General features: G+C 40.9%; 1 protein-coding gene across 1 annotated transcript in view; it reads left to right on the forward strand.

Annotated features, from left to right (window-relative positions):
- Nucleotides 1-10,667, forward strand: part of LOC118843643 (vomeronasal type-2 receptor 26-like) — a 52,995-nt gene extending 42,328 nt beyond the window's left edge. The window contains exons 4-6 of the mRNA XM_036751409.1: nt 4,727-4,954; nt 6,811-6,934; nt 9,703-10,667. Of these exons, the coding sequence (XP_036607304.1) occupies nt 4,727-4,954; nt 6,811-6,934; nt 9,703-10,667 (1,317 nt within the window). The remainder of the gene's footprint in view (nt 1-4,726; nt 4,955-6,810; nt 6,935-9,702) is intronic.
- Nucleotides 10,668-10,967: the final 300 nt, after the last annotated feature.

Below are 10,967 nucleotides of genomic sequence, written 5' to 3' on the forward strand. Positions count from 1 at the left end.
AAATCTCTGTAACATAGTGTTTCAACAATCCAGCTAGCAGCTTCTGTGGGGTGTGTAAAATCCACCCACAGCCAGCACCCGGAAAGCTGACAACAAAAGAACAACAGTTCTTTTGATCTGCTTAACTAAGGAAAGCAAGGTGAAGGGGTTGACAAGTTTACTTTAATCCAGCATACAGACAGCATTCACTTAGTTCAGGGGAAAAAGCCAGCACCCTGAACTTCAGAATAAAATACAAACAAATTACAAACATTAACAGACAGACCAAATACAGATTCATAGTTACCAACATCTAGGTTCAGCCCAGGAGCTCAGAACAAGGGCTGGCCCAGAGTCACGCACCACCGCTGCTTTGGCAAAGAGCTCCAAAGAACAAACAGCCAACCCCTGGTTTTTATATCTTTTTCAGCGTCAGGGGTGAGTCACACATGCGACTCACCCCTGTGACCTAGAATCGTCACAAAGAGGCAGACTTAAACCCATGTGGTCTAAAAGCCTCTGCTCTCCCAGACAAGTAAACTAGGCCCTCCCTGGAGTTAGCCCCACCTTGGGCCCCACCTTAGTTGCCAATTGTATTATGAAGGCAGAATTTATGATTTCAAAGAGAATCTCACATATGTCTGAAAGGTTCGGGACTGCAGGATATAAGGAATTCTCTAGGTAGAAGGCAGAAGAACTAAAGTATGTATTTAAACTCCACAGTAACAGACCCACAAACCAGTGTCCCCATTTTGATATTTTGATCAAAAGCTTCCAGGCCAAATAAGTCTGCCTCAGAAGAGTAACCAGGAGGCCACAGAGAAGCATGATGGTATAAAGCAAAATCGTGTACATGCTTCCCCTCTATGGTAAGAAGATTACCCAGTGGCCACAAGTTCTTGTTCAGCACTCCTTGCTCCACACGTGGATCAGCTCTGCTACTGGTAGCTCCTGCGTCAGCTTCGGCTGTAGGCGTCTCTGGCTCCAACTGGAAAAGGAAAAGGGAATCTTCAAGCCATCTTCTCCCCTCTTATATAGTTTTTGACATCATGAAGCTCCCTGAATGACTGGGCCGATTGGTTCTTGAGTTGGCCCCTTCCCCTAGGTTAACACCCAATAGGGCGTGGCTCTGGAGTCAACACCTCCCCTCAGCCAGCCCCATGACTCATCACACAGGAAGTTCTCTGCTCACAGGCATGGGTCTCTGGGCTTCCTGCCCCGGAAGAGGTCACACAGGAAGTTCTCTGCTCCCAGGCATGGCCCAGCGAGCCTCAATGAGATAAACTGAGTCACTCAAAGAAAACAAAGGCCACTCTGGCCACACCAATCCACACCCACTAAGGTTTTACACCTAATAGGGGTTTGGGTCTGGGACTTAGCACCTAGTAAGGCTCAATGAATTACTCAAAGGGAACAAAAGCCAAACTGTTCAAGGGCACTTGTTGAACTAAGTGCTAAGGAGCCCATTTTTGGTTACCAACACACATAGTTTGTGAATGAATTGATCAACAAGTGCACTGTGCTTTCTGCTTCTTAAAGAATATGGTACTTCTATTGGCTGGATCATGCTACTGGAGACCTTGGAGCTTTCTCCTTGAGGAAAGTTCTATGCTTCACCACCTCCAGCTCCAGCCTCACCTGTACTGCTTTGCTGGGGTACTGCTGGGCTAAGACTCTTAGTCATGGATGGGCAGAAGCTTTGCTACTTCTGCTGACTTCAACCTCAGCTTGAAACTTGCCACATCTAAGCAATGTGCTTCATTGCTCCAGCAATAAGGCAGAGCCTCTTCAGTAAGAGACCTCACCCTAACTTAAACTGACTATCCAATTAATTTCCCAGCTATTTATCTCTGCAGGCTAAGTTATAAGTAGGCAATTGTAATTTGATCAATGATCAGTGGGTTTCAAAATTGTCCAATTTTTAAATATTCTAAATTACTTCAGTTTGTCTATGTAAATGAGTAATGGGGGAAAAGGGATACAGGCAATCTATGTTCAATGGGGAAATCTTTTTTTCTTTACGTGATCTTTCATATGCAAAGGAAACAACTCAAAGTCTTCCATTTTTTACAAGTCAGTCAATCAGTCAATAATCGTTCAGATTAATAAGTGCCTTCCCATATGCCAGGATTGTACTAGACACTGGAGATACAAGTACAAGGAATTTCACAGTTGTTACTTCCAAGTCATCCAATCATTCGGCATTTATTAAGCATTTACTTTATGTATTCTATTCAAGGGATACAAGGACAAGGAACGGTCCCTGCCTTCAAGGAGCTTAGCTTTTATGCAGAAGAGAACAAGCATATACATTAATACATATCTATCACAAATTTGCATTTTAATACATATATGCATGCAATGCAAAAATACAAATGCAATATTTATGACAGTTGGGTTCTTTTATGCCTAGGAAGAATATAATACCTCCTTTGGACCACAGAGTTCCTTTCCCTGCTGCTTTAGGATGTTTCAACTAGACTGAGACTTAATAATAAAATAACAACCACTTTGAGGACCTGGTTAGAAAAAAATCTAACATTCGGACTGAATTTGAGATATCTGTATATAATTTAATTTTTTTATCTATGTAGCTAATCCCTAGAACATTTGGCAAGGCAAAATTCAAGTTACCAGAAACATTTCAGTAAATAAGCTACAAAGTATGTTACAATGACTTTTCATAGACAGGTAGTAGGAAGAGCAGTTTAGGGAAAGGGCAGAACTTTTCTTAAATCTTTTTTTTCAGTCCTTGACAAGGTTGGTCCAACTGAAAAATTCAATTGTAGTCTTCTGCAGATGACCTTCCTCCATTTCTTCCTTCCTTACCTAATCTCAGTCCTAATTCCTGTGTTGGTAAGCAAAAATGGGCTCCTTAGCACTTAGTTCAACAAGTGCCCTTGAATAGTTTGGCTTTTGTTCCCTTTGAGTAATTCATTGAGCCTTACTAGGTGCTAAGCCCCGGGCCCAGGCCCCTATTAGGTGTGGGTTGGCAACTAGGGTGGGGCCCAAGGCGGGGCTAACTCCAGGGAGGGCCTAGTTTACTTGTCTGGGATAGCAGAGGCTTTTAGACCACATGGGTTTAAGTCCGCCTCTTTGTGACGATTCTAGATCACGTGGGTGAGTCGCATGTGTGACTCACCCCAATGCTGAAAAAGATATAAAAACCAGGGGTTGTCTGTCTGTTCTTTGGAGCTCATTCGTGCAGCAGTGGTGGTGCGCATAACTCTGGGCCAGCCCTTGTTCTGAGCACCCGGGCTGAACCTAGGTGTTGGTAACTATGAATTGTATTGGGTCTATCTGTTGATATTTGTAATTTGTTTGTAATTTGCTCTGAAGTTCAGGGTGCTGGCTTTTTCCCCTGAACTAAGTGAATGATATTTGTATGCTGAATTAAAGTAAACTTGTCAACCCCTTCACCTTGCTTTCCTTAGTTAAGCAGATCAAAAGAACCTGTGCTGTTGTCAGCTTTCTGGGTGCTGGCTGTGGGTGGGCCTTACACCCCCACAGAAGCTGCTAGCCAGATTGTTGAAACAATTCCTCATAATCTTTTCGCTTCCTGCCCCTGTCCTGCCAAAGATTTGAGGGTCAGCTCTAGATGTACCCACTTGTTTCTCTCTCATGACAGAACTTCAAGTCTCCCAGGTTCAACTATCTCAATGATTTTTATACAGGGTACCTGTGTTACAAACTACATCCTTCACTCCACCCAAATGGACTACTTTCTCATTGTCCTTTTGCTCCTTGCCCCTGTCCTTTGGACAGCGAGGAGATCAAATCAGCTAATATTTGTATAAATTTATTCTGGCTATTCACTGGAAGGTAAAACAGTGGATCTGAAGCTTAAATACTTTGGCCACATAATGAGAAGATGAGAGTCATTGGAAAAACCCTGTTGTTGGGCAAGATTAAAGGCAAAAGGAAAATGTGTCAGCAGAGGATAAAATAGATAGATAGTGTCTTGGACACAATAAAGATGAACTTGGACAGACTTTGAGTGATAATAGAAGATAGAAGGGCCAAGTGTGTTAAGGTCTATGGGGTCAGGAAGAGGAAAACATGGCTGAACAACTGAATAACAAAACACAATGCGAATTTATATTAGATAGCTACTGCTCACAGAGCTTTCAAAAAGCAAACTCTGTGGACACTGAGGATTTGGGAGAGGTGTCAGGATCCATTAAAACTTACAGTTCAATTTGATTATTTGTAATTAATTTTCTAATTGATGCTCTACCTTGTTTCTTTTGAATAAAACATTCATTTCCCAGGACATACTGTAGCCATGAGTTGAATCCCACCAAGATGATGCCAGATCCCAAAGCACCTCCTTTTTTGCACACATTTTCCCACAAAGAACATATTTCTATTTCTTATTGTGTTGCCCCCTTTAAGTGTCATGGGCAATAAGGGATTGTAATGACAGCAATTAAGAATAACAGCTGTCATTTTTATGGCACTTTAAGGTTAGCAATGGATTGTGGTACATTTTCTTATTAGGTGTTATTATGTCATTTTACATAGGAGAAAAGTAATGCTGAGAGAAGATAAATAACTTGACCAAAGTCAGCTATTGCTAAAAAGTGTGTGAAGTCAAGTTCCAGCTCACATGTATCATCCCTCTAAACAGGGGCAAACGACTCAGTTTACCAACCCCAGCATCTCTGGCATAGTGGGCTGGTATCACTTCTGGGAGAGCCCTGGCTTTAGATACCAAGAAATGACAGAGATTTCTTTTCCCTTTCAGCTCCACTCCTTTCTGAAGGACATTCACTTTAACAACAGTGCTGGTGAGCAGGTGTTTATGGATGAGAAAAGGAGCTCTGAGGCTCAATATGACATTAGGAACTATGTGATTTATCGTAATGATACTGAGTTGCTGCTGAAAGTGGGCCAGTTTATCCCCAATGCTCCACCTGGTGAAGATTTCACAGTGTGTGAGGAAGCCATTGACTGGGGATGGGTAGATTTGAAGGTCAGAGATTATTTCTCATCTGCTTAAATGCCCTGTCATAAGAACAAATCTTACTCTACTTCCATCATTTCACCTCCCATAATTATGAATAGAAAATCTTGCCAGTTCCTTTTTTATCTTTTGCTTTTAGAGTAAATTTCTGGACAAACAAAATGGAAAAAAAATCCATCAGGTAGGTATTCCAAACACTGCAATATTTAGCATGATAGGATAGAAGAGGAAGGGACTTTAAAGGTCACCTTGACTACCTTTTGATCTGATTAATAGGGAAACTGAAGCCGAGAAAGCTTTTTATTGGAGCAAGGCCCTCTGACCCCAAATTTAATGTTCTCATCTACTTCTCTACATCTTCATGAATAATGTTGAAACTTCTACAAACTTTAATTGAGTGAAAATAAAATTTGGTTCAGCAACTGGGCAAAGTTTTCTTTCTATGGAAAGGAAAATTTGTGTGGTCTACATTTTTCCAAATTTTAACAATATCTGAATTTCTTCTAGGAGATGTTTCCACAGCATTCTAGGTCCTATAAAGCTCTGAAGTCTCTAATCCAACTCATTCTTTCAGAGTAATGTTTGCTAGTATAAGGCTACAATCTCCTGTTCTGGGATCCAGCATGTTTCAACAATTCACCTAGCCACTGTTCTGGGGGAGAAAGATCAACACAAGCCCAAAAACAAAAGCGCTGCCAGCACCGGTTCTTTTGATCTGCTTTACTAAGGAAAGTAGCGTTAAGGGGTAAACAATCTTATTTCAATCCAACATACAAATCTTATTTACTTAGTAAAGGAGAAAAAGCCAGCACCCTGAACTTCAGAGCAAATACAAACAAAATTACAAACATACATTATAAACAGACCAAATACAATTCATAGTTATCAAGAAACCAACATGCGAGCGGCTGGCCCAGAGTCGTGCGCCACTCCTCCTGTGGCTCAAAGCCCCAAGCAAATAGCTCTGTTATCTCTTTTTATAGACTCTTTAGCCATCATCAAATGCCATCTGAGCGACCAGAAATCAGGCTCCTACTATTGGCTGTGGTCTTGGCACCTCCCCTTAGGACCCTGAGAGTTTCATGCTTACATAGGCTTAGCACCTAGTAATTAGAAGTTTGGGCCTGGCATTTAGCACCTAGTAAGACTCAATCAAAGAGACTTAATTTATCATTCTAAAATAGGAAGAAAGTCCCACCTTAGTTACCAATGCACAGGGTAACCTTGAATGGTCATGTCATATCTCTACTAACAGTTGCTCTAAGTTGCGATTTTGCTAAGTTTTCCCCAATATAAATTGCCAGGAATCAGCTCCCCAATTTGACTTAACCAATTAATGAAGGGAAATTTACTTGGAACATACAGCAAAAATAAAAGTGCAATCATTTTCTGTAGCCAATACGTGTGGCAAACTCTTCTTTATAACAGATCTAAATATAAAATGGATTCGAAAAGAATTTGTTCCACCACCTAGTTTACCAAATCCAGCATACAAGACAAATAATTGCCCCTGCTGGGGTAGTTTAAATGTAATTTTAGATGATCGTCAGCCTTTCATTCAGCAACTTGGGTAGTTACCATGAGAACAATCCAGGGAATAAGACCAGCAAGCCCAAGCTCTCATTTTACAAATGATACAATTCAAGTCCCCAAAGGTTAACAGTTTTCAACCAAACTACCACAGCATGTGACAGAAATAGCACTAGAAAGGAAATCACCTGAACATTCCATTAGCAACGTCCATCGACACATGAACCAAATATAATAGGGCTGTTTCAGAGAGTATACTTTCTTGGCACTCACCATCTCCCCTGGATATGTCTTTAGTTAATACAGTATTTTCCACTCTCTTGTTAATGGCTCAGGTGCCCCAATCTGTGTGCAGTGATAGTTGTGGCCCTGGGTACAGGAAGACAACTAAGGAGGAAGAGCCTGTCTGCTGCTTCAGCTGTTCCCAGTGCCCAGAGGGGGAGATTTCCAATCAAATTGGTCAGTGTCTGCTGGGGCCTTTCCGTGTATGCCTTCTGTCATAGAACAGTGTGGGTTTGGGCTACTGGAGTCATATGCAACCCACGGTAAGCATCACTGCCCAAGTAATAGGATATAAACTGACAAGGAGAGTCGGAGTAAGTGTCAGGGGTAAGGACATTTAGCTGGAAACATTAATGCACAGGCAGAGAATGATACCTGTCATAATAATATCATGTAAAATATGAGAAACTGTATCTAGGTATATATGTGTGTGTGAGAATATGTGTATGTATAAATACACATACATACGTATACATACACATACATACATATAAATATTTCAACAGATATCTTCTTCTATCCCTTTGTGGATCACGAGCCACTATCTTCATTCTTGGGCTGAGCACAGTGAGATAGGGAATGGGGTTATGCTGGATCCAGCTCACTATCATCTCTCAGGGTGAAATGTTCAATTTTCGGTATAAACATTTACACAGATAATATAAGCCAGTGTTACAAATTAATGATTTATGTATTTATTGATTATCTATATTTAGGAAAAAGGATCTAGAATATGTTAATAATATGTATTAAAGTTACAAACGCATACATTTTAAAAAAAAGTTGTTAAAATTTTTCCATCAAAGTCCTGAATGAAGGTGACTAATATCTAGGCATGTCTGCAACTAGAAATGTGTGGTGTGGTGAAGATGAGGCTGGATACAGAATTTCAGATTTCTTCTTGGATAGAAACTTCAGAAAAAGAATTTGACCAATGTAGGGCTGGAGCAGGTAATCCCAGGAGAAGGTGGCTTCATTAGGCAGAAAGGCTGAAGTGGGTGTTACAACTCAGAAGGGGGAAATTCTAGCTGAGACTCTGAGGACAGAGATTGATTTGGAGATGGGATAATTTAAGATGAACATTGGAACCAGGTGGGAAAATAATCTTATTGGGAAGGAAGGAATTTGAGAGAGAGAGGGAGAGAGAGAGAGAGAGAGAGAGACGTCTAGACACACAAGTTGTGAGCGAACATGAAGAATGAGTGATAGTGAAGGGACACACTTTTAATGGAGTGGGTAAATCTTACTTGTTCATTGTTTTATGGAATGAATGGAATGGTTTCCAAACAATATCTGCTCATGGAAGTATGCCAGTCAAGGGAAAAGCAGCCAGAGGATTAATTACGGAATATCATTGGTGGAAGGAACCTCAGTCAGCATCTTTTTCAAATGTCTTATTTTGTTTATTAACCCCACAAAAGTAAAATGAGTTACTGAGATATTATGTGGGCTGTGCCAAGACTAATACTCATGTCTCGTGACTGTAGACCCAGAGCCTTTTCTATTCATCCATATTGTTTAATTAAGACACCAAGTCAGAGATATAGAAAAAAGAGATGGCAGCAACTACTCTTAAGGGGAAGGACACACTCCCAGATGATCATCACAACCATAAACTCAGAGAGCGGTAGAATATAGCAAGAGAAACAGAGCTGGTCTTTGTGTCCAGAAGACCTTGGATCAGTCCTGTCTCCACATACTGCCTCTGTACCCCAGGGCAAGTCAACTAACACCTCTGTGCCCAAGAAAACTCTGTAAAAGAGAGTTTCTTCACCTTTATTGTCATGACAATTTGTGAAGATTATGGACTTCTTTTCAGAGTATTGATTCTTTTATTTAAGATAAAAGGGTTAGGGCTAGGGCTAGCTAAATTTCATGTACAATTAGTAAAAAATAATGATTTTTCTTACACCTAAATTTGTAGACGCTCTGAAATCTACCTACCAATCTACTCAGAGATGTCTGGATATCAGATTAAGAATCATTCCGCTAAAACCATACTTTGCAGAAAAGACCTCTCTGCTTGCATTGGTAAATAATAACTGCCATTTACATTGATTTCTAAAGTTCAGAGAACACTTTACAAATTATCTTATTTGATGCTCACAACTACCCCAGGTGACACGTAGTATTATCTTCATATACCCATGAGGAAACTGACAGCAACAGAGGTTAAGTGACTTGTACAATGTCACTCAGGAGTGGTGTGAGGGCAGATTTGTACAAAAGTCTTCTTGATTCTTACGTGACAACAAAAAAAGAATAAAGACCTGAAGAAATTTTACTACATTAATGAAATCACAGTCTAGCATTTTTTAGAAAGGAAAATAAAATAACGAATACTCTCCTAGTAAAGTGTCACACACGACAATGAAGACATGTTTTGTTATGAAAAGAACTGAATTGTAGAGGAGAAAATAAGGAAACATATATAAGACCTATGAAGGCAGAGAAAAATTTCTTAGTGGAGTCCTTCAGTCATTAGCACTGGATTCAATTTTATTTTCGTGTTCATAAGGCATCTGAAAAAATTATACTACACTCTATCATATGTAACAAACAAGCTCCTGAATTCTCCCAGACTTAGATGATTTGAGGATACCGTGCTCATTTTGCTAGGGCCTTGGTTCATGCATAATGCCAATCACAATGCAAGCCACCACCAGCAAGATGTAGTGCACCATTTACAGACTAAGCAAGAGGCAGTAGGATTTATCAAATATCTACTAGGTGCCAGGCACTGTGCCGCATACTGGGGCATAGTAGAAGAATTCAGGGAGTTCATCTTCTAATGGGGAGACAATAAATAAATAGCAAGGTAATTCACAGATAAATTTAGAGCAGGTAGGGGTGGTAATCTCAGAGAAGAGGTTACTAGCAGCACCCTCAACTGGGAATGACCTGGTCGTGAAGATAGGTTCTGAATGGAATCTTTTCCTCTTCAGATGTGGACCACTGTATGAAGTGTCCAGAAGATGAGTATGTGAATAAGGACAGAGATCACTGCTTCCCCAAGGTTGTGACCTTCCTGGATATTGCAGAACCTTTGGGGATGACTCTGGCATTTATAGCTGTTTCCTTCTCTCTTCTGACAGCGCTGGTTCTCTGGGTGTTTGTGAAGTTTCAAGACACTCCCATAGTCAAGGCCAACAACCGGACTCTCAGCTATACTCTCCTCATCTCCCTCACCTTCTGTTTCCTCTGCTCCTTGCTCTTCATTGGCCGTCCCACTGCAGCCACCTGCCTCCTCAGACAAACAACTTTTGGAGTTGTCTTTACTGTGGCTGTGTCCTCTATTTTGGCCAAAACCACTATTGTGGTTCTGGCCTTCAGGGTTAAAAGACCAGGGAGTAGAATCAGGATGTGGGTACAATCCAGGGTATCTAACTCTGTTGTCCTCATCTGCTCTGGCATTCAAGTGATTCTCTGTGGCATTTGGCTGGGAATTTCTCCCCCCTTCCCTGATGTGGACACACATTCTGAACCTGGTCAAATCATCATTCAATGTAATGAGGGCTCTGATATTGCCTTCTACTGTGTCCTGGGCTACCTGGGCTTCCTAGCCCTGGGAAGCTTCACTGTTGCTTTCCTGGCCAGAAGCCTTCCTGACACCTTCAATGAAGCCAAGTTCATCACATTCAGTATGCTAGTCTTCTGCAGTGTTTGGGTCTCCTTCCTTCCCACATACCAGAGCACCAAGGGCAAGGCCATGGTTGTTGTAGAGATCTTCTCCATCCTTGCCTCCAGTGCTGGGTTACTGGGCTGCATCTTTATTCCCAAGTGCTATGTGATCCTGCTGAGGCCAGAAAGGAACACCCAAGAAGGGATAAAGAAAAAAGTGGGTTCACAGGTCAGGAATTATTCTAGGACATTGCCTCACAATTCCCACCAGAGCCAGCAAAAGTTTTAAATGATTACCCATCTCATTGTGGGACAACTATATTTAGCCATCTTTTCATTAATGAATTTCAAGTGGTTCTTTCTCCAACTTCCCATACATAGTCAGAGATATCTAGGGGTGAGCTGGTAAATGTTTAACAATGAGCACTTTGAAAATGTATCAAAAACTATTTCATTTAATCTATATCAATAACATTTTCTCTGTCAATTTCCTAAGTCTAGCCAATGAACAACATAATAAATCAAGTTTGTTGTAATGTTTTGCAATATTAACTCCTCATATTGAAAATTTAGCAATTCCAGAGCTGGT

The sequence above is a fragment of the Trichosurus vulpecula genome, chromosome 1 (assembly GCF_011100635.1).
Source record: "Trichosurus vulpecula isolate mTriVul1 chromosome 1, mTriVul1.pri, whole genome shotgun sequence".
Taxonomy (NCBI): Eukaryota; Metazoa; Chordata; class Mammalia; order Diprotodontia; family Phalangeridae; genus Trichosurus; species Trichosurus vulpecula.